This window comes from Excalfactoria chinensis, chromosome Z (genome assembly GCF_039878825.1).
Source record: "Excalfactoria chinensis isolate bCotChi1 chromosome Z, bCotChi1.hap2, whole genome shotgun sequence".
NCBI classification, from domain to species: domain Eukaryota; kingdom Metazoa; phylum Chordata; class Aves; order Galliformes; family Phasianidae; genus Excalfactoria; species Excalfactoria chinensis.
This window is the reverse complement of record NC_092857.1, coordinates 24,902,615-24,926,819: the sequence shown is the minus strand read 5'-3', so window position 1 is coordinate 24,926,819 and position 24,205 is coordinate 24,902,615. Positions and strand designations below refer to the sequence as shown.

Here is a 24,205-nt window from a genome sequence, read left to right as displayed (position 1 = left end):
CCATGTGTGAATAAAAACCTGTCTTTGTTTTGTTTTCCCAAAGAAATGTTGGGAAATGATATTGACAATTGAAAGAATACTCGTATACAGTGCGCTGCTTTCTAAGTCACAGTGGTGGTTTGTGTTGCTGTTCAATAGGTGGCTTTGAAATCTGACAGAAACTGTATATGGTTTCTTTGAAGTTGCAAGTACCGGTTTGTTTGTGTTTAATAGTATTAGCCACCCTGAGACATTTTTTCCTTCTCTCTTTTTTACTGTCATCTTGTCCTTCTACATGAGGTTGAAAACACAACTCCTTTTCTCTCCTGTCAGTCCAGCTACTTTGTTTTTATCAGTCTGTCATGGTTTTGCAATGTTGTAATTTTGCTCTCAGTATTCCACATCATAACATCATGTTAAGCATAGATAATTTTGACGAATCTGCTGCTCACAAAAGAAGACTGAATGTTCCAGGGAGCACCACGGTCAGTCATATGACCAGGACTATATAATCTCACTTCAGTGCTGGACTCGCTCTCTTAGATCCTGCCAGCCATGGGGGAGTGTGTGGAAGCGTTCCAGCCGTTTCGCCTAGAGTTACAGTAGGCCTCTCGGTTTCGGGACTCACTCTCTCGTATTTTACTTGATTCGTTAGCCTTAATTCCAATTATATTGCATTATATTGTGTTATTCTGTATTCCGATATAGTATTTAGTAAATAAGTGTGCCTCCTTAGATCGTTGCCGCTATATTTATTTCCTTTTCCCTGTTTTTTCTTTTCCTTCTGGGCCAGCGGCCTGCAGGCCGACTGCCCCCCTGTCATGGGTGCAGGTAGATTTTAGGGTAACCCACGACACAGTCTTTTCAGTCACCTCCTGTCTCTTCACATTCTAAATCCCAGCTTTCATTTTTGGCTTTCTTCTTGTTTTTCTTTTTGTTTTTCCTGATGCTTTTTTTTTTTTTTTTTTTTTTTTTTTTGTAATCTCAGAATCAGTGTCTCCATAGATGTGGTTCCATCTGCGTCACAAAAGGTGACTTTTTCATACAGATAATGGAAAACGCAGAAATTAACAACATCATCAAAATAGTTGGACTGCAATACAAGAAAAGCTATGAAGACCCAGAATCTCTGAAAAGTCTGAGATATGGAAAAATTATGATAATGACAGATCAGGTTAGTCTGCATTTCACGGGTTTTAATATAGAGGGCTTCTTAAAATGTGTTTTGCTGCAGTCTTGTAGGCTCCGTTTTTGTACGTTATAGCCTGAGACTGTTTTACAACAATATAGATGTATTCAGAGGAAATCCCTCATGTATGAGATTTCTTTTAGGGAATAACTTAACTATATGTTGTCTTTGTTACTCCAAAGGAACAGCTGAACTTTGCTGCACTGTAGCAGAGAAGCCAAACATAAATAATAAGCAATGCAATAATAAAAACACGTATCAAGAAGAATGCTTCTGATCAATCAAAAATATGTTGAAAATACTTACAAAATTGAACAGTAGATGAAGTTACAATGCTAGGTAGCCTGGGAGTGATAGGAATGAAGACAGTTATTTTTATGCATTCTCATGAAGTGTGTGTCTGTTGTTCTGATTTGTAAAAGTCTAGTTATCCCATGCTTTAGATAATGACGAATGCTTTATTTATGTTTTTTGTTTCATTTTGTTTTGTTTTGTTTTCTTCAAGTGGTCAAGCTATCAAACATTTTATTACTAATGAGAAGTGTGAGCCAGGGTTGTTTTTTTCCCATGGATTTAGCTCTGGGCTGGCCAGGAGTGCTGTCTAGTTCTCAGATAAAACATGTCTTAGGCAAAGAACTCTGTAAGTCACAGCTGCGCATGTGGTTTGGAAGAGCTATTTGTTAGCTAGGGGACCATGCCCATAAGTGTCTATTTTATTCTAAGGTTTGGTTCAGAATCCAAATTAACCCTAATTATTCCCTTCTTTGTTTTCTGTCAGCAAATATTGTTTTGGTGTATCCTGGCCAGTGTGATCTGTTTATCCTTGCAACTAGAATTCTTCATTCATTAGCCCTCTTGTTTTGGTCTTGTGGTGTGTGTGGCTTTGTGGGATCTGACATTTGATGAGATAACTTCATATTTGCATGTCTAATTTAGGATCAGGATGGATCTCACATAAAAGGCTTGTTGATCAACTTTATTCATCACAATTGGCCATCACTGTTGAAACATGGTTTTCTTGAGGAATTCATCACTCCTATTGTAAAGGTATGGGTTCTGTTAATGAAGTTTTATTTTTTATGTACAGTGCAACAGAAAAGTTGATTTGTGTTCTTTTTGTTTTGTTTTGATTTTTTTTTTTTTAAAGGCAAGCAAAAATAAGCAAGAACTTTCATTCTATAGTATTCCTGAATTTGACGAGTGGAAGAAACATATGGAAAATCATAAAGCACGGAAGATAAAATATTACAACGGTTTGTTTTAAAATAAATAAATTAACCTTGTGAATCTAAAAACACTTAGTAAATTGATGTTACAAAGCTTTATTTGTAGCTGTGTTCAGGACAGGTTCTTCTGTAATTATATTATTTAAGGGATAAAATGTTAAAGCTTAAATATACAAGCGGTAAAAGGTTAAAGCTTAATTCTTAAGTTAAATTAATTCAAATTGAAAAGCATGGAGTAACTGCTGTGTTCTGTTGTACAGGTTTGGGTACCAGCACTGCTGAAGAAGCAAAAGAATATTTTGCTGACATGGAGAGACACTGAATCTTATTTCGATATGCTGGACCTGAAGATGATGCTGCCGTTACACTGGTGAGAATGTATAGAAGTAATTCTCTATGATATATTTTATTTTCCAGTGTTCACTGAAAATGGCACACAAAGAAATCTTATCAGCTTTTCTTGCCATAACTAAAAAAAAAAAAACAACAAACACTGTTGCAAGAAAAAAAAAAAAAAGAAAAGGAAAATATTTCAAATTTTGGAATGAGAGCCTTTATCCATGCTACAAAATTAATACTGCCTTCTATCATTTTCGTGTGGTGTGAAGATCAAGGAACACTACATTCAAAGTTGCTTTTAGAGTCAGAACACACAAAAGAGTGCTCTGAGAAAGGCAATAGAGCTCAAACAAATGATGTCTCACAGCTGCTTAGGGGACCTGATTTTTGTTTGAGTAAATATGATCAGATGACGATTTATTCTTTGAAGATTTATCAGTGTGGCATGTGCTTATTCACATATGTGTCTGGCACATTTGAATCTGAAATCTTTTAGGTAGTTGTTTTCAGATGCTATAGACACGACAGACTCAGTCAGTACACCAGGAAGTTGTGTTTCACAGAACTTGAGGAAAGAGAAATGACAGGAGTGTCTGGAATGAAACTGTTTTCATCTTTCATGTATTTTCTGTTTTAGTTTTAGATGCTATTAAAAAGAGGAAGGTGTAAGAAAGGGAATGAAAATTGGGAAAATACTTGTATTCAGAAATGATATGTATATATGTATGTAATGAAAGTCATATAGAAACATTTAACAACATGTTATGGATCCAATAAAAGAGTATGTTTTTACTAACAGAGAACGTGAGAAAACAGTAGGTGCCTGCTTTGTTGAAGGAAAAAACCTGATGTATCAAATGTTATTTGTACCTGTCACTTTACTTCTGTCCATGATGCACTGAAATATAATTCATATATGCAGTTATCTATCTCAGAAAAGCGTGTTCATCTAGATAGGAAGGAATCTGTATGTTTGCATGTCTGCTATGGAATCACAGAAATGTAGGGGTTGGAAGGGACCTTTGAATATTAGCTAGTCTTAACCCTGTGCTAAAGCAGATTCCCTACAGTGAATTGCACTCAGGTGGGTTTTGGATGTCTTTAGAGAAAGTGACCTCACAACCTCTGTGGTCAGCCTATTCCAGGGCTCTGATGCTCTCAAAGTTAAATATATATATATTTTTTCCTCACGTTGTACACAACTTTCTGTTTTCCAGTTTGTGTCCATTACCCTCTTGCTGGGCATCACTGAAAAGAGGCTGGCCACATCTACTTTGCAGCTTTCCTTTAGATATTAACAAGCATTGCTAAGATCCCTTCTCAGTCTTCTACAGTCTGAACAGTCCCAGATCTTTCATCATTTCCTCATACAGGAGATGCCCCAGCCCCTTTGTCATCTTTGTGGCCCTCCACTGAACTCTCTCTAGGACTTCCCTTAAACCTGTTCCTTAAGAGACTCTGGAAAACCTGATTAAGAATCTGAGTTCTGCAAATGGACTTTCACATACACCAGAATTATCATTCAATGGATATTTCAAGGAAACATAGCAGGATTCGGTTGCAATTAAAGTTGTGAAGACTGGAGTCACTTTTGATGCCAGTCTTAGCCCTAGAGGCAGATTCTGTTCCTACTGAGAATTCTTTGTAGTACCTTTGTTTTTATTACTTGCTTTCATTTTTCATCAGTACAATTTCCAAGTGCTTACATACCATTATAGAGGATCTAGTCTTCTGCTCTCTCTTCTACTTTTTACATTCTTCAGCTTGTCTTCAGTCTGATCTTCAGAGGCTAGGTATAACTGCACATGATATGCCAGGGCTGTATAAAGTTGGCCTATTTATGTACAGAATGGTATTAGTTTAAATTATGTCTGAGGCCAAATAACCTGTTAAGACTGATACTTATTGTCTAAAATGATATCCTGTCAGTTTTGTATGAAATTAGTCATCTATTACTTGGGGAAGAACTGCTGACTACTCCTAATGCTGTTAACAGAAGCTTCATTTGTATTCCCATCCATATTTTTGCTGCTGCAAGCTATAATCCAAGCCCTAAGCTCAACTTCAAGTATAATGGGGTTTAAGATTGTAGGTCCTACCAGATCTCATGACAAGAAAAATATTATTTCCCATTCTAAATTCTTCAGTGCTCATAAGGACTTATTTTCCTAGTAATGCTTCTGGTCATTTGTCACTCAATTGGTCCAGGAATTATATAGACACATGGAAAGGATCCAGAATAAAACTGTAGGATTTTAGCCATGTTTTTACAACAGCTTAAGCTGAAGCCTTCAGAGGTCTGTGTCTCACTCCAATTATTGGAAGAGATGGTTCAATACACACATATATATACCCAGAAAAAGATGAAGACAGCAAACAAAGCCAGTGTTTTCCAATTGATTTATTACAATTGATTTTATTTATTATTGATTTATTATTGAAAGTTGGGGAGAAAAGAGAAAAATTCTAGCAAATGATTTATAGAGCAAGGATAGTCCCCATCAGGGATCCAGCGGCGTCTTGTTGGTCTGCAGGGAGGCAGCAAGTTGGTCAGTGGTATCTCATTTGATATGCAGTTGGGTAGAGGGGTACCTGCTCTTCCTTGGGATCTTATCCTCTCTATTGCATCCTTTCCGTTACCGGGGCAACACCTGTTTGTTGGGGCACTCCCTAGTTAGCAGGGGCCTCGTGTTCTGTTTGTCACAGTGACAGTAGCAGTTGAGGTACTCGCATCTTGCTCGTACTCGCATCTTGCTCGTCAGGAGGAACAGCACATCCATCCTCTTACCACTGCGCTCATGGTAATTAACCATTAACTCCAAAAGCTTGCTGAGCGGGTTCTATCTCAGATGGCTGCCACTGAGCAAGCTTTGAGCCAAAAACTGTTAACATTCTGACTTGTCAAACTGTTGAGCTTTGCTCACAGAGGCAGCCAAGCTGAAGCTGAACAGGATGATATTACTTTATCCCTTTCTCTTATGCAGGAGAGTGCTTGAAATGATGGTATCTCTGTCTTTTACTCCATCATAAAAAACGTAGTACTTCAGTAACTCACAGAATTTTCCCAAAGTAGTTAAAATTTTACTTGAACTGCATATTCAGTCTTTATGCATTCTTCTTATTTTTGGAGAAGAAACTCACTGGATGGGAACTCTACTTCTGTAACAGATCAGTCTTTCGGAACATTTTTGTGTCATTTTATAGTGATAAGCTGTTGTTTTAAAGTGATGCCTTGTGTTCGTAAGGACTGTCAGCTAGCCTAAATTCTCATTTAGTCTTTATAAATCATCAGTTTTGTTAAGCTGTCAGTGTGAGTTAGAAAAACCTTCTGCGGGAGTGTCCAATAGGTCACAAGCAAGTACTGCTGCATAAATGTAAGCATTAATCACATGGTTTATCTATTTAAATACTGAATACTTGATCAGATAGTTTCCTACGCCAGGTCGCACAGGTAGGTGTCCAGGCGGGTCTTGAGTATCTCCAGACTCCACAACCCCCTGGGCAGCCTGGTCCAGTGCTCCGTCACCCTCCCTGTAAAGAAGTTCTTGTGCACATTCGAGCAGAACTTTCTGTGCTCTGTTTTCTGGGTGTTTATACAAACATATCTGTTTATATGTTTATACAAACGTATCTACACTTACAATATTATGAAACTGAAATTTTTTCAGGCGTTCAGTAAGAAGAAGATTGATGATCGAAAAGAATGGTTAACAGACTTCATGGAGGACAGTCGACAGGGTTGGCTACATGGCCGTCCTGAAGTGAGTCCTAACCAATAGTAACAAATCTTGTGGATGAGATTTAAATGTAACAAGGTGTTTGTATTGAGTGAATAATGTATGTGGGTTTTTTTCAGCCATTTTTATATAGTCCAGCGACAACACATTTGACCTACGATGACTTCATTAACGAGGAGTCGATCCTTTTCTCAGATCCAGACAACGAAGGATATATTCCCTCCCTTGTTGATGGTAAGCTGACAGTTTATTATGATTTGTTGGAATATTCTCTTTTATTGTTTTTTTAAACTTGTGATTTGGTTGGAAAGCCAATCTATTTAGACAGAGTTTAGAAGACTTCTGTATTTTTGTTGTCATTTATATGCTGAGGACTTATGACTGTTCTTCTGTGAAGAAGTTTAAACTGATACTTTGTAGCCTTTAAGCTTAACCCTGGACATTACAAGTACTTTGCTTCTACTTAGGCAGTCAGAAAATGCAAGTCTTTGAAGTGCTTAATAATTACAATTCAAGTTGTCATCTGAATTTAGATAAAAATGAAAGGATGAAATGTATTCTCCCATCATGTAGCACAAACACTCTTTTAGTGCTTACTGATCCTTCATGCAGTCATCCTATGGTTCTCTAAATCAGATTTACTAACTCTTCCTTTGCAATGGCGTATGAAAAGAAGCAGCTCTTACTGCACAGTTTGTGCTTCATGTGTAAAGCTGTCTGCAGGCAGCATGAACAGAAATTTCTGCCTGTATTTTTGTCAGTATAAATATGCTCACGAAGATATGGTAAAAAAAAGCTTGAGGTTTCATAAGACAAAAAAGAAAAAGCATTTATTTCCAGTTTCCAACAAACTTTTTATAGCCGTGGTATTCAGCATTCTTGGTGCTACAAGCTCACACCAAAATATCTAATGCTGCAAGAGCATTTATCTGTACAGAAGTGTAAGAAAACTAGAAGGGAACCTTTATATGAGGAACACATGTATTATTTTATAGACACATAAATAACATGTATACATAATGCAATATAATTTCTATGTGTATATGTATATAAGATGTAAACATACATAATTGCTATTCGTGTCACTGTTAGCTTTGGGTCTAATTTTGCTTCTGATCATGGATCTCTGAACTGCTCGGAAGGTCAGATTCTGTTCTTCACTATCACAGGTGGTAAACAACAGGGTATTCTATTGGCAAATCTCAGAAAAAAATACAGAAAAAGAAAATTTTGACCATCTCTTAACAGTTACAGCTTTCTTATTTCCTGGTGATTTTCCTCTGTGAAGGAAATCCTGTTACTGTCATTATGCTAGAGAACATGATACAGACCCATTATTAAAAAAAAAATAAAATAATTGATTTTATGTACCTAAATGAAGCGGAGACTGAAGTCATGTCTTTTTTATTGAACTTTTGCTCTTACCTAGGTTAGTAATGCGTATTTTAATGCATTTTAGTAGTGTATGTGAGTTGAAACAATGAATAGATGAATAAGCATGTTTTGGTTATCAGTTACAGATGGTATGCAGAAAAATTATATGGTTCCTTCCACAAAGATAGTGTACTTCAAGTGTACAGGTCCATCAAGTGTACCTAAATGATAAAGATCAAAGAGAATGGTTTCTTAAAACTGTAAAAGATCTAGAAGAGATAGAAATAGCATGTATTTGTATTTTAACAGAAATAGTTAACTTTCAGAGTGCTTTAAAAGAAGTGTAAGCTACAATTACAGTTGTCACTGCTGGATTTGTGTTGATTCTTAGGAAAAAGATTTTGCTTGCTATACTGGAAAGAAACAACTATTAACTTGCAGAGGTACATTTAGGATGAAGTTCTACTTCTTAGAATAGTGTTGAGTGCTACTGGCTTAAGGGGTGAAGTTTCCACTCTTTGGGTGACTTTTTGTTATAATAATCATTTCTATTATTATTTCTATTATTTTACAATAATTGAAAAGAATTTATTTTGTTCAAATTATAATTTTACTCTAAAGTTTAAGTTTCTTTCCAGAGTTTAGAGATTAGAATAAAGCAAAATCAAGTTTTTTTGGTTTTTTTTTTTTTTCCTTGGAAACCAATGCTTTTTTATGTGTTGAAAATGGCATCTTCTTCTTACTAGGTTTAAAACCAGGGCAGCGCAAGGTTTTGTTCACTTGCTTTAAGAGGAATGATAAACGTGAAGTAAAGGTTGCTCAGCTGGCTGGTTCTGTTGCTGAAATGTCAGCTTATCACCATGGGGAGGTGAGTACAAAGAGTAGAAAAGCTGTGAGAATTTGTAGCCTGTGTACAATGTTTACTGTATTAAAATTCCGAATCTTTTGACTCAAAGTAGTAATTACAGATTTAATTCTAAAGAGTTTGAGCCAAGCAGTAAATAATTTAAAAAGAAAATGTATTTCCATTCCTTCCAAGTCCTTATGCAAGGTGGTATTACCACGTAGTTTATGGATTATGGAGAAATGGTAAGTAAATAATTCCATAGTAAACTTCTTCCAGATTCTCCATCATAGTAACTATGTGCAATGGAAATTTTTGGTGTTGAGCAAAAAATAGAGTACAGTGTTCTCCAAAACCTGATACAAGATTGAAACAACGGTTATTTCTTACTCTTGTTTATTTGTGTTTATCTGGAATATCAACACGAGTTGCCATATTCATTCTCTTTCCATCCTTTCATCTTTGCCTTTGAATGCAGTGAGATGTAGTTTGTGCAAGAGAAAGCAGGTGCAATCATTTTTTGCCCCTTGAATTACTCCAGAAAAGTGCGTTAAAAAAAATCGAGAAAACTTTGGGTTTTTCTAAGCATTGAGTACAAGGACATTTAATTCAGGGAGGCAATGTGGCTATGAAAGAGGGAGCATTATGCTTTGCCAGTAGCTCTAGTAAGAGGCTATATTTCTTCCTCAAGCTGACTTCTTTGAAACTGAGGTCAGGCCAGTCACAGAATTCCTGGGCATTGAAAATCTGCATTATTGACTGATTAGGAAAGAGTGTACTTCTAATGTTTATTTCTGTGAACATGTATTTTCTTGCAGCAAGCATTAATGATGACTATTGTCAACTTGGCTCAGAACTTTGTTGGAAGTAACAATGTTAATCTTCTACAACCTATTGGTCAGTTTGGTACCAGGCTTCATGGTGGAAAGGATGCTGCCAGCTCTCGCTGTATTTTCACTATGCTAAGGTAAAGATATTGTCAACGATTTAAGCTTTTGAGAAGCTTTATTCCTGAAGTAGTCCTTTCACTACAGTAAAGGATTTTATTTATTTATTTTTATTTTTTTATGTGAAAGGGATAGGAGATTAGTCTATTTTGATAGCTGTTAGTGCTCAAATTTTGCGTTATGTTTGTAAGTTTGGTTTTCCATCTTGAGTTTTCTGCAGAGATTTTCTACGCATAGAACTGCTGTAGAAAATGTAGCTTTCAAGGAATTAAACTTTGAATTATAAAGACTGAAAATGCTGTAGACTTAGGTCTGCGTGCTGTGTGATCATTTGTTAGTGTATTATGTACATGCATAATTGGGAAGGAAGCAGACATCATCTGCTATTAGTATGCCATTCTATTGGGAAGAACTTTGTTTTCTCAGGAGGTGCGACATTACATTGTAATTTCAGCTTCAGAATGGCAAAGAATAGAAGAGATGAAAAAAATAGGTCATATTTGGACACTCTGTGGGTTAAAGCACTTATACATGAAACCAGTGGGACTCCAGTTAAACAGATTTTTATTTTCTTTCTTTTTTAAAGCCCTTTAGCCCGGCTTCTTTTTCCATCAGTGGATGACAACTTGCTGAAATTCCTTTATGATGACAACCAACGTGTAGAGCCTAGATGGTATATTCCCATCATTCCTATGGTTTTAGTAAACGGAGCTGAAGGAATCGGTACTGGATGTGCTTGCAAACTCCCAAACTATGATACCAGAGAGATTGTAAACAACGTCAGACGAATGCTGGATGGCTTAGATCCCCATCCCATGGTAAAAATAATATACACTAGCATTTTATCCATTTGGTAATCAAATCTAATTTTGTGCTTAGGAAATGTAGTCATATAACTCCATGAATGCTTGATTAGTGAAGTAGTTGAATTGGTTGAATTGTCTGGTAATTTTGCCTTACTTGACTGTTGGAAAGTGATGTGGAGAAGTTCATCTTGAAGAAAAGAAACAGTGCAATTTGTGGATTTCCAGTTATTTCAGAGGACTTTCTGTTCTCTGTTGACAGTAAGACTTCAAAGTTTCAAGTCCTAAAGATAGTCATTTTGCATGGGAGTAGAGTAGAAAGTTGTGCTGCTATTTCTTATACGAGGTGCAAGTATTTATCTTCAGCCAAATATAAAATTTCCACCGTCTTATCCAAATCTTCAACACATCTGTAAGCATAGGAGAAGGTACTGTCACTGTTCAAGAAAGTCAGCAGCTGCTGAACTGTACGTAGCTTCTGCTCCTTTATTTGAAATTTTACAAGAAGTTCTTGGAAGTGGTGTATATTTCAAAAACACTTTGCACAGTAAGAATACTCGTGTGAACCCAGAACCTTTGTAATCAACAGCTAACGTCATCTATTTAACCTTTACAACTAATTGATAAGTGGGTATTGCTACTTTGTGTTGTCTAAGTCCTAGGGGCAGAAACATCTCTACTTAGATCACATTTCACTGCCTCTGAGAGTGCAATATCAGTTTTCATGACTCAGTGAATTTTCTTTTTCAAATACTTGGGAACAATAATTAGAATTTTTTTAATTAATGCAATCCATTGCCCTTCCCTTAGGACTCTTAGGCCTTCTGTGTAGTCTCAAAGTCAATTGAAGCCTCACTGTGATAGATGGAGGCAGAACTGCCTCTTTTAGTCTCCTTTCTGTATTCTGGTATGTGTTTGTGGCTGCATGGTAAACTGGGTAAGGGAATCAATTCAGTTAAAATAAATAATAACAGTAATTAAAAGTCTGTCACCACATTAGTTGATGTTTAAACTGAATGGGTTCCACTATCTTTGCCAAACAGCACATGAATAAAAAAAGTAAATGACTAGGGAAGGTAGCCCAGCTTCTCCATTTCTTTTAGTGCCGATGTAAACTTAGAGTGAGACTGGGGTATTTATGCACTTTCTGTCCGGTGTTAGCTGTGTTTGCTGTTTTCTGGGGAAAAAAAAAAAAAAATCATACAAAAGGAAATCCAAATTAAAAAAAAAAAAGCCACTTAAATAAAATAAAAAAAAAAAATCAAAACAAACAGAATCTCACAACCAACAAACCAAAGAAAGACAAATTCCACCTTTCTGGATTCAGCTACATCTTAATTATGTACCTACTCTTTAGGTAATAAGGTAATTGCTTCTGTCACTTGCACATGTGTATCTTTTTGGCTTTTTTTGGTAATGATAAAACCATGACGTAAGATTATTACCAGCATGAGGGGCTGGTTGATGGATTAGCACAGTATAAAGTGATAGCTGTGTGGTGCATGGGGAAAAACAAATATCTTCCGTATCTTATTACAAAGTTTCTTAGTATCCCACTGATTTTTATTGCAATTTCAGCTTCCAAACTACAAAAACTTCAGAGGAACCATTCAAGAACTTGGTCAAAACCAGTATGTGGTTAGTGGTGAAATATTTGTGGTGGACAGAAACACTGTAGAAATTACAGAGCTACCTGTAAGAACATGGACCCAGGTAAGTTACAGTAAAGAAAAAAAGCTCTAAATTAAACAGTTTTATCCTACAAGCAGGAGAACATTTTAGTCCACTTCTGATCATTTTATGCACTTGGAAAGAAACATGGTTTCATTCTTTTCTTTGCCTTTGTAAAAGAGGGTTCTACTTGTACCATCTCATCTACTGTCTATACTACAAAGAATCACTGCTTCTTCTGCTGAGTTAATACATAATTCCCTTCCCTTCCCCCCCCCCATCTTTTTATTTATTTATTTATTTTTAAGTAGACTTTCTTGACCTTGTAGAATGGCTCTTATGTTTGTTCTAATCCCAGCTTTCATTTTGCAGGTTGTATTGGTTTAGTAAATTATCACTGGTTTCAGTTGTGGTACACAAGTTGAAATCTTAGCTTGGTTGTGAGCTTGGTTTAAAGAATGAGGAATCTAAAGAAGTTGAAATAAGTGTTTCTGGTTTTTTGCTATCTTTTTCTTAATAGGTGTACAGAGAACAGGTTCTGGAACCACTGTTGAATGGAACTGAAAAAACTCCAGCATTAATTTGTGACTACAAGGAATACCACACTGATACGACTGTGAAATTTGTTGTGAAGATGACAGAAGAAAAACTTGCAGAGGCAGAAGCTGCTGGATTGCACGAAGTCTTTAAGCTTCAAACAAGTCTTACTTGTGATTCTATGGTAACTTTTTTTCTGTTTGGCTATCAGAATATTTACAGTTGCTTGTTGTAAACTTGAATGTTTTTGTAGTGATTTTGGCATAAATGAACAAGTCTCTTCTTCATATTTGCTGCTGACAAAAAGTAATTGTGAACTGTTTGAATTCAGTTGTCTTGGAGATAATGCAAGTCTTGCTTTTTTGACCATGTTGGGCTACTTGAATTTTGAAAGTTCACTGGAATTGTCTAGAATTTTAGTCTTTTTATGGCAGGTACTACTTTCAAACATTATCACAAAGCAAAAATACACACATGTGTGTGTTGTAAATGGCCTTGCTCAATCTATTGTGTAGATTATTTTTGAAAAGCAAATGCACCAGATCAAGGTGACTGTACTTTGCACAGGTTCTAGTAAGTGTAGGGACTACTGCTAGAATCTCTCTGTAAGGCTTGTATTTGTGTAGGAATCAATCTGTCCTGGTGTGAACATGTTAAAAAGTTAGATGCCTGTGTGAGTCCATTATGCATCCACCTACCAAACAGATACTTTAGACAGATGAATTCCCCTAGAGAGGGATTTATTTCTTTCAGCTGACTAGAAAGGGGTGCCCAGGGTGACTAGTCCACCTATAAATGTCTGAACTGGAGGTGTCAGAAGTCAGGCAGAATTGATTTTGCCTGTGAAGTAAAAATGATTTATTTCTTTGTACTTGAAGGATTTCTGAGATGTTTAAAGTGGCAGTTTTCACACTGGAGGTTAGAGATTATAAAAAATACTCTTCAACTGTTATACGATTATTATTATTATTATTATTATTATTATTGCTGTTGTGAATTTAGATAGAATTGTAGTTTCATCTGAATTTTGGTGTCCTCTCCAAGGCTTTCTTGCTTGAAGATATAATCATAAATCTTATGTTAAGTTGACTTGTGACTAAAAATATAATCTATCTAGCTATGTGCTATATAGTCCCAGAGGAAGGTTTGAGCTCTCAGTCTTCAAAATGCTATTCTTCATATAGTGTGCATGTGAGAGCAATAGAAATAAACTCCTACAGGAAGATTAAAAATCTTGAGTTATGAAATCTCTTTCAAGCCATATGTTATCTATTTTGTAGGTGCTCTTTGATCATACGGGATGTTTAAAGAAGTATGAAACTGTGCAAGACATTCTGAAGGAGTTCTTTGATTTGCGATTACATTATTATAGTTTACGTAAGGAATGGCTTGTGGGAATGCTGGGTGCTGAATCTACAAAGCTAAACAACCAAGCTCGCTTCATTCTGGAGAAGATACAAGGGAAAATTGCCATAGGTGAGTTAACACTCTCTAAAATAGAACCAGGGAGAAATCTGGAAGTGATTTAAATGTCGTAAAATGTATTTGTATGTAAGACATTGACTTTCACAACACCGATTACTGACTTTGGTTTTTTGTTTGTATTGTAGAGAATAGATCAAAAAGAGACTTGATTCAAATGTTGGTTCAGAGGGGCTATGAATCCGATCCAGTTAAAGCTTGGAAAGAAGCACAGGAAAAGGTGAGGATCAGAAATCTCTGGATACATTTGATGCTGTTGTTATAAATGATATTCATTTATCAAGATGTTTGGTTTTGTAGTAGTCTGATTAATTTATGACACAACACTTTAACAAGATTAATCATTACTACTTTTTATTGGCTTTCATTCTTACAAATACGAATTTACATACAAATATTGCTGCATAATGGTGGTATTCCACATAGATAATTCTAAGAAGACAACTAGATGATATAAAGGTTGAGAATGAGAAGTTCATACATTCAGGGTTTTTATAGCACTTTGTATACTGCTATACAAAACTGTACTCGTTTCTAAAGAAACAGATGTACGTGCATGTCCAGAGAGCAAAGATCTTCATCCTGTGTGAGATAGCTAGGAAAATACAAGTTTCTGTAGCCAGTGGGATACGGTGCGTATTGCTAATGTTAGGTTCAGCTTTGTATTCTTACATCAATGACTAAACAGTCCAGCCATAAGAAATGACAGGAACATGGCTTTTTGGAAAAGACAAGAAAAAATTCCTTGTTACTGAATGCACGAGGAAACACCTTAGTAATCCATCAGGGTATTTTGGGGAATTGCTGCTGTTCATTTACAGAGCTAAGATTATTCATCTGTCTAATTCTGAATATTTCACTTTAGGCAGCAGAAGAGGAGGACCCACAAAACCCAAATGATGATGCTTCCTCTGCTTCTGGATCGACTTCTGGCCCTGATTTTAACTATATCTTAGACATGTCTCTGTGGTCTCTCACAAAAGAGAAAGTGGAAGAGCTCATTAAGCACAGAGATTCAAAGGTTGGTACACTGTGAGAGGCTTATTTTGAAATGATTTAATAATTACGGATGTGCCCAATTGTGAATGTTCAGTTCAGACAGTATTTACTAAGTTACTTGTAACTTATGATTCAGCCAACTCATAACGTAAAAACTTATATTTTATATGCTACTTTCACATTTTAGGAGAGAGAACTAAATGACCTGAAAAGGAAATCTGCCTCAGATCTCTGGAAAGAAGACTTAGCAGCTTTTGTCGAAGAGCTTGAAGTATGTTTTACAAATCTTTCTAAAAATAGATATTAAAAATAAGCAAAAAGAAACCAAAACAAAAACCAAACCAAAACAAAAAGCAGATTGCTCTCCAAATATAGGGGCAAGTGGGAAATCTGTTTTGTTCTCAGGGATTCTTTCTTGTATTTGTACAGTACAGTGCTTTTCCCAAGTCTGTGAAAGAAAAACTACCAGGAACAAATTGGTTTTCAAATGTCAAAAAAACTGGGAGTAGTAACTAGCAATTCTAAGTGAGGAAGCATTATCAAATGTAAAGCCACAAATTTGGGAACAAAGCATGTAGACCAGAAGTGCTAGACAAAAGGCTTTTACCTTGCCTCATTAGTACCTCTGGCAAAAAGGTAAAGGCGTATTGATGATTGCTGAGCCTCAGCCTTCAGTGTTTCCTGAAAATGGCTGATGTAATCTTTTGAAGTAACACAGGATAATCCAAATAAGATGTTTATTTCTCTGCACCTTCATGGTGCAGATGCAATTGGAAGTATTCTGTGCTGAAACCTCAACTTCTGTAATAAAAAACTGGAAAGGACTGGAAAATGTGCCTTATAAAACTTAATCTAAAAGCTCACTGCTTGCTTTAAACACCGAAGGACTGAAAAGTTATATCAGTACCTGGAGATACACGTGAGGAAGAGGAACTTGATGAAAGAAAGATATTCCAGAGTGTCCAAAAGTTTTCATTTGTTTGGGCTTGAAAAAAAGCGTAGCTTTTAACCACATGAAGTAGGGAAGAATTTACCAAGATTAAGTGATTGATTTTCCATTAGTAAAAGGTGCGCTATAATTCAGCTGACAATTAAGGGCAGTCTTCTACTCCATGTTAAAAAAGACTGAAAAAGCACCATGTTTTGCCTTTACTGAAAATGAACATGTTTCCCTCTCGCCCCTGGTTTTTTGTTAGAAAGTAGAAGCACAGGAAAGAGATGACATTCTGGCTGGCATGATTGGCAAGCCAATAAAAGGTGAAGTTGGTAAACCCAAGATGAAGAAGCTTCAGTTGGAAGAGACCATGCCATCACCATTTGGGAGAAGAATAGTTCCACAGATTACATCTGCCATGAAAGCTGATGCCAGTAGGAAATTGCTGAAAAGGCAAAAGGTAAACTAACTGTTGCTATAGTTACATTCTTTAACTGCTATATTTTTCCGTGCTGATAATGCAAATCCAAAGACTAGATCCCACTAGACCCCATTAGTACTGTATGTACGTATGATGTTTTTCTAACTTAATGTGTAAAGAAATTAATGCTGGACTTATTTTATATTTGAAAGCCTATTATGACTACTTATTGCTGGAGTGTTTTTGTTGCTTTTTTTCCCCTTCCAATACTATTAAAATTGGCAATATAATAGTCTACTTTAATTTATTCTCTTCTAAAAATTGTATTGCAGTTTATCACAGTATCACAGTATCGTGCGAGTTGGAAGGGACCTTAGAGATCATCGAGTCCAACTCCTGGGATTTGAGCCCTCTAGTGTAGCAGAGCGGCAGTTCTACCACTTGCGCCACAGGGGGGATTCAAACCCAGGCCTCCAGTGTTGCAATCGGCGGTTCTAACACTGTGCACCACCGGTTGTTATTTATTTATAATATTTATTGTTGGAATATAAAGGTATAATTTTATTTTGACCAACTTGTTAATATTTTTAGGGTGATGCTGATGCTGTAGCAATAAAAATGGAATTTGATGAAGAATTTGGTGGTGCGCAAGCTGACGGTGGTGGGGATGACTCGGTGAATACAGCAGCCCCAGCAGATAAAATCGTTAAAGTGAAGAGAGAGAAGGAGGAGCCTGGTGAGATATCCTTACGCAGTCATCATTAAGCTCGAATGAGTACTAATTTTGCATTAATCGTATTTTTAACACATTATGAGAAGGGAAATATACCACAATGAGTATTTCATCTGATTTCTTCCTTAAAGAGATGTGCAGAAATACTTCCAAACACTTCTGTATTACTTTCAGCATACATGGAAATTAAAAGCAGAGGTATTCAATGCTCAAGTTAAACATGTGGACACGTCTATTATGGTTCTCTAGTTGTAGTAACTGACTGAAATTTCTGTAGAGTATTCTGCTTCTCTTGAGATGGGGATCTTCTGCTTTCTACATATGGGTTTGAGGGGGAGGGATCTAAATCGTTGAATATGTGAGTAGAAAAAAAATCGATTGTTTTTTACATAATTAGATTGTGTACAAATGAAAATATATGACGTGTATGTTCTCTGCCACTTTTATTTATGTGGTAACGTAACTATACTGAAGTATGTAAAAATGTATTTTTCTTTTAGCTGAGAGGCCCAAGTATACATTTGACTTGTCAGAAGAAGAAGACGATGCCGATGATGATACCAACAGTAGCAATGATTTAGATGAGCTGAAAGTAAAAGCTTTTCCAGGTATAAATGACAGAGAGAAGGAGTTCGTTCTCTCAGACAGTTCAGAAGAAGATGAATATGACTTCCCTCCATTCAAAATAAAGCCATCTCCAGAGTAAGTACTGTAACTCAGCAGTATATGTTTTTAGATAATTTTTTTTTGAATACAGAAACCTCTAAAGAAAACTGACAGAATATTAATTATTAATCTTCACATAAGATGTAAAATAAAATGTATATGTTTCTGGGGAGGAATGAAAGTGTATATTATCATCTCACCATTGCAACTGACTTGGGCAGGGAAGACATGGCTCACCGAATTGTGATAGAGTGTCAGTAATGTCATCTGTTAATCGTATTTAGTAAAAATTTCTGTTTTCCTTCTTGTACCAACAGGTATACAGACTTATTGATAAATATGTAGTGCTGTCAATTTAAGATGGTTACGATGCATGACAGGATAGGGATTTTATTAAGGATTTGTCTGTTGAAGTGCTAGATACGTGTTAGAATGTAAAACAATAATTTAATCTCTTATGGATGCTATAATGTCTGCATATTTTAATATGGAGTTAATGCAATTAATGCAATTTCTTCTTGTGTCTGGAAGTAGAAAAATGTCTCAAGAGAAGAAAAATCAAGACTTTGGGAACATTTTCTCATTCCCATCCTACTCTCGGAAGACAGATGATGGTGAGCTTGATTTCACTGATCTGATTACCATTAGCAGTTTTTACAGAATACGTACGGGGTTTTATGTCATAAATAGAAACTTAACGCAGTAGTCTTAAGAGTAATGGTATTGAGATTTATGCAGGGGAAAAGAAATAAGAGGTTCTGATCCTTAGAGGAACATGGCTTGTATTGTAGGCACATGGTACACACATAGCCTAGCTGTAGTATCAGAAAGGTGTATCTGTGAAAGGTCTATCTGCTGCAGATAACTTGCATTTTATTCTCTTCACTGTGATGTTTATGAAAAAGCCCTTAGTGACCAGACCAAGAGTTGCTGTGAAAGATTTTGTAACTTGATCCAGAAATCTTTCACCTTATCCAAAATACTAGAGTAGAAATTAATAAAAATAGAAGAGAAGAGGTTTTTGCTAATATCCAAACTGAACCTCCTCTGGTGCATCTTGAAGCCATTCCCTGTCATCCAGTCTCTAGTTACCTGGGAGAGGAGGCCAGCCCCCACCTCGCCACAACCTCCTTTCACGCAGTTGTAAAGAGTGATCAGATCACCCATGAGCCTCCTCTTCTGCAGACTGAACAATCCCAGTTCTCTCAACCATAAGATGTGTGCCCCAGTCTCCTCACAGCTTTGTTGTCCTTCTCTGGACATGCTTCAGGGCCTGGATTCTTTCATGTAGTGAAAGACTAAAAACTGAACATGGTGTTCAAGATACGGTCTGGCCAGAGCTGAGTACAGAGGGACAGGGGGATCACCTCCCTGCTCCTGCTGGTCGCACTACTTCTGATGTTTGGTAGCAGTTTAAATTATGTGCCTCTGTTCTTCTAGACTCAAACAAGACTTTTTTTTTTTTTTTTCCTCAAATTCTTTTATAATCTGAGGCAGGCCCTGCTGAGTGACTTCCCCTTGCATTTATTTATGTGGTAACGTAACTATACTGAAGTATGTAAAAATGTATTTTCCTTTTAGCTGAGAGGCCCAAGTATACATTTGACTTGTCAGAAGAAGAAGATGATGCCGATGATGATGCCAACAATAAGAATGATTTAGATGAGCTAAAAGTAAAAGTTTCTCCACCTATAAATGACAGAGAGAAGGAGTTCGTTCTCTCAGACAGTTCAGAAGAAGATGAATATGACTTCCCTCCATTCATAATAAAGCCATCTCCAGAGTAAGTACTGTAACTCAGCAGTATATATTTTTAGATAATTTTTTTTTGAATACAGAAACCTCTAAAGAAAACTGACAGAATATTAATTATTAATCTTCACATAAGATGTAAAATAAAATGTATATGTTTCTGGGGAGGAATGAAAGTGTATATTATCATCTCACCATTGCAACTGACTTGGGCAGGGAAGACATGGCTCACCGAATTGTGATAGAGTGTCAGTAATGTCATCTGTTAATCGTATTTAGTAAAAATTTCTGTTTTCCTTCTTGTACCAACAGGTATACAGACTTATTGATAAATATGTAGTGCTGTCAATTTAAGATGGTTACGATGCATGACAGGATAGGGATTTTATTAAGGATTTGTCTGTTGAAGTGCTAGATACGTGTTAGAATGTAAAACAATAATTTAATCTCTTATGGATGCTATAATGTCTGCATATTTTAATATGGAGTTAATGCAATTAATGCAATTTCTTCTTGTGTCTGGAAGTAGAAAAATGTCTCAAGAGAAGAAAAATCAAGACTTTGGGAACATTTTCTCATTCCCATCCTACTCTCGGAAGACAGATGATGGTGAGCTTGATTTCACTGATCTGATTACCATTAGCAGTTTTTACAGAATACGTACGGGGTTTTATGTCATAAATAGAAACTTAACGCAGTAGTCTTAAGAGTAATGGTATTGAGATTTATGTAGGGGAAAAGAAATAAGAGGTTCTGATCCTTAGAGGAACATGGCTTGTATTGTAGGCACACGGTACACACATAGCCTAGCTGTAGTATCAGAAAGGTGTATCTGTGAGATTGATCTTGACTGTAAGCGATCAGGATGATTTAAAATATGCAGTGAACAAATCTTATTCTGAACATACTCTGTGGTTATAGATACAACAAAATTGGACAGTGACGAGGAGGATTCTACTCCTGTTTTCTCATCACCTTTCGCCTCAAAAGAAACAGAGAAAATTCTAAGTAAAACAGTAGCTGCTAAAAAAGGTAAGTGTAGGATTACAATGTAAATCAAGTTTTTTCAAGTTCTTCACTTCCATTCACTTCACAGCATTCAACAGTTTTCATCATCTCTCCTTTGCCCAAACTGTACATGATCACCATTTCTTTGACAGTGTAGTGATAACTTAATAGCTTAGTTATTACTCAGCTGGTATTCTTTTAGTCATGTCCTTAGTTCTGTGTTCATGCAATGTTCCATCCACTCACCTTCTGGTGAGTGCCTCACAGGGGAATGTCTATTGTGTAGCTGAAGCAATTACTACAAACAGTCGTATGTGGGGTTTTTTGTGACTTCAGAGTTTGAATTTTGGAGGACAGGAAGCTGATACTGAAGGACTGCTTGTTCTGTCTCGTTACCTGTATGGCCACATTCCTTTCTCAGTCCAGGGACAATAAAGGAATAGTTAGGAGTTAAATTTCTTCTCAGACCTTGATCAATTTGATATGAAATTTTCTGATCTCTGGCATCAACTGACTCTGACTTGCTTTATGCTAATATAGTTCTTTTGTCTTCTAATTGCGATATCTATAGAGACCTATTTGTTGTTTTCAAATATGGCTTCCGAGTTCCGACCTAAGTATCAGTTCTTCACTCTCAAGATCTATCTAAAAGGCTGCCGGAGCCTCTCCTTGATGCCAAAGAGAGCTTTATTTTTAATATTAGCAGGCCATGATACTTGGACTACTTAGGAGGTATCATCCATCACACAAAGCAGTACACTGATTCTCCAGCAGGGAGCAGTTAAAGGCAACGCTGCCAAAAAGATTCTGGAGACGCTCATCTGTCTGAAGACATTCCCTTAGCAGTATCACAGATGAAAGCTTGAGTACTCACCAGTGTTCACATTCCTGCTATGTGGAGCTTTTTACATGCTCCTTATCTTTAAGGTATTCAGGGCTGACAGATTACACATAGGTCAGTAGCGAAGCAGAGGGTTTTGTTAAAGGCTGGATTGTCTTCCAACATGTGGAGTGCATTACTTCTCCGTGGTGTGAATGTATGAGGGCTGCTCCGAGACCAATGCCTCCTGTTTTATTACGTTGGCCCGCGATATCAGAGGTGGATGGTGGTGGTGTGGCAGCCGAGGTTGAACCTTCCCAGCAGTATTCCATTCCATTTCATTGCAATGTAACAGATGGCAGCAAAGGGGCAGTCTGACAAAACGGTGTCTGATGTGGAAGTGCAGGTGAAGCAAAGGGGTGGAAATGAATTCTTCTATGTGGAAAAATTGCACCCATTGACATTAATCAACACTTGCTGAATGTTTAAAACAGTGAGCACAGTGAGGCAGTGAGGGGTTCGTTTCAGCAGTGCTGACAGTGACAGTAGGTCACCTCTGCTGGGGCAGATTTTTACCAGCACAGCTCTTGTTCATCGACGATGAAAAGGCATAGATAATAAAAACACTATTGAATGGTGTTATTGAGCTCTTTGTATTCATTGTAATTTCCATGAGAATGAATAGGAGGCATTGCTTTCGGAGCAATACAAGTACTGTATTATAAAGATGGCAAGACAGGTTGTGTAGCAGTAATAGAAATTCAGTAAGGATTCCTGTTTATTTCTCACAGTTCTAACATAAAAGTTGAAGTATGTTTTCCTCAAGTGTAGGAGGCTCATCTCGTTTTAACATCTGCCATTTATTCTGTAATTTATTAAAATTTGATATTTCTATGCAATATGTGAATGTAACACATTCGGTATCTCTGACTTCTAACAGCAAAAGTAGATGTACCACCTAAACCTAAAAGGGCTCCCAAGGCCAAGAAGATGGAAACTGTAAGTTCTGACTCGGATTTGGAATTTGGCATTCCAAAGAAGACTGCGGCACCCAAAGGTAGTAATTTAGATGTGGTGTCGATTAGCATCACACGATGTCTGTGCTCTCTGTAACACAGGTTCAAGATTATATTTCAAGGGAAGCAGAGATAGTCTCTAAAAGAACCACACTGATTTATTAGTAAATGAATCATCGGCAGATTACTCAGCCCTGAGCTTGTTCTATGACAGAAAGTGTTCACTGGTGTTTCTTGGCAGTCAGTGCTGTGAACTTCTTAAGTGACCTTCGCTGTTGGGAATTTAATGACTCCAAACCCCATGAGAGAATGGTAACTCCAGAGGAAGTATGAAAGAGAGAGATAAAACTGAGAAAATCAACTGTTATGTTGTATTTTCTGCCTATTGAGAAGAAGCTTGAGCTGTAAACTGAATTTCAACTTTACACACAGACGTGATAAGATGTAACAATATCACTGCTGTTTTTTCCAGCGTGCTGAACTCTGATGTTTTATTGAAATTATGTTCTCTCACCTAGGAAAAGGGAGAGGGGCAAAGAAAAGGAAAGCATCTGGCTCAGAAAATGAAGGTGATTACAACCCTGGGAAGAAGGCACCTGAATCGACACCGTGCAAGGTCAGTCCTCTCATGGTCCTTTCCACTTTTCACTTCAGTAAAAGATGCATGTTCTTATGGCGGGGTGCTGATGTAGTAACCGGGGTGTAGCTGTGATTATGTTAGAGCTGTTAGAGAAGAGTTGCTTCAGGACTGAATGTCACGATGCAAAACGCACAGAGCTTCACAAAGGATTTGTCTTTTGTTTTCCAAAGAAACCCAAGAAGGCCGCTTTCGACCAGGATTCTGATGTGGAAATCTTCCAGTCAGGCTTTGCCTCCGAAACTGCCCCGAAGCCCCGGACAGGTTGGGCTAGCAAAGAAGTGAAGTATTTTGCAGAGTCCGATGAAGATGATGATTTTGGTATGTTTAATTAAGTGCCCAAAGAGCACACAACTGTTTTCCAGCGACTATCTTGTGTTGTCCTTTTGGTCCCTTCTGTCGCAAACTTCTGGACATTTGACTTATCTTATGTGACAAATGTAATTGATGGGTTTTATTCTTGTGTGTGGGCATTTTAACATTCTGTGCTTACACCAACAGCTTTGTGCTCTTTTTTACTCATTGAAATGTCATGTATTTGTCGGACTGGCTTGTAGAGATGTTCTAGACAGCGGTGCTAAAGCACATTTTAATTGTCATGGTTGCAAACAGCAAACCTGCTTTTTGAAATAAAGTTTAAACATTAAAAAATGGAAAACTCTCCGTCTTGTGTGTGTGTAATGTTGGGGCGGAGGGACCGACTGCCACACGGGTGCTTTTTTAAAATAAATATATCCCACTTCCCATAGTCAGTCTTCACCAACTATTCTTGAGTAAAACGAGAAGTGAAGCAGGACCCATAGTCAGTCTTAACGTGACTGGGTAAACCGACCACAGCAGCAGCGGTTGCCAAATGGTATCGGACTGCAGTCAAGCCAGACCTGACATGCTGAGTGGCCGTGATGACAGTAGAGGAGGTACTCACAGCAATAGCCAGCCATTGACGGGGAGACAAGCAAGGCTCCCAGATGATACCAGTTTGCCAGATCTGCAGCGACCCTAGGCCAAAGACAGGAGTGCTGGCAACTGTATCTGCTATTGCATTACCTCTGGTAACAAGGCTTGGCACCTCAGAATGACCACGAACATAT

At 37.1% G+C, this 24,205-nt stretch overlaps 1 protein-coding gene across 1 annotated transcript in view; it reads left to right on the top strand.

Annotated features, from left to right (window-relative positions):
* LOC140264539 (DNA topoisomerase 2-beta-like) overlaps positions 1 to 23,449 on the top strand; it is a 29,449-nt gene extending 6,000 nt beyond the window's left edge. The window contains 25 exon segments of the mRNA XM_072360392.1: positions 523 to 581; positions 968 to 1,153; positions 2,105 to 2,215; positions 2,316 to 2,421; positions 2,655 to 2,764; positions 6,402 to 6,494; positions 6,590 to 6,704; positions 8,591 to 8,712; positions 9,507 to 9,655; positions 10,222 to 10,453; positions 12,017 to 12,151; positions 12,630 to 12,830; positions 13,927 to 14,122; positions 14,257 to 14,348; positions 14,994 to 15,149; positions 15,315 to 15,398; positions 16,324 to 16,521; positions 17,074 to 17,218; positions 17,716 to 17,807; positions 19,471 to 19,664; positions 20,163 to 20,242; positions 20,555 to 20,665; positions 22,402 to 22,518; positions 22,996 to 23,093; positions 23,288 to 23,449. Coding sequence (XP_072216493.1) covers positions 523 to 581; positions 968 to 1,153; positions 2,105 to 2,215; positions 2,316 to 2,421; positions 2,655 to 2,764; positions 6,402 to 6,494; positions 6,590 to 6,704; positions 8,591 to 8,712; positions 9,507 to 9,655; positions 10,222 to 10,453; positions 12,017 to 12,151; positions 12,630 to 12,830; positions 13,927 to 14,122; positions 14,257 to 14,348; positions 14,994 to 15,149; positions 15,315 to 15,398; positions 16,324 to 16,521; positions 17,074 to 17,218; positions 17,716 to 17,807; positions 19,471 to 19,664; positions 20,163 to 20,242; positions 20,555 to 20,665; positions 22,402 to 22,518; positions 22,996 to 23,093; positions 23,288 to 23,449 — 3,344 coding nt within the window.
* Positions 23,450 to 24,205: the final 756 nt, after the last annotated feature.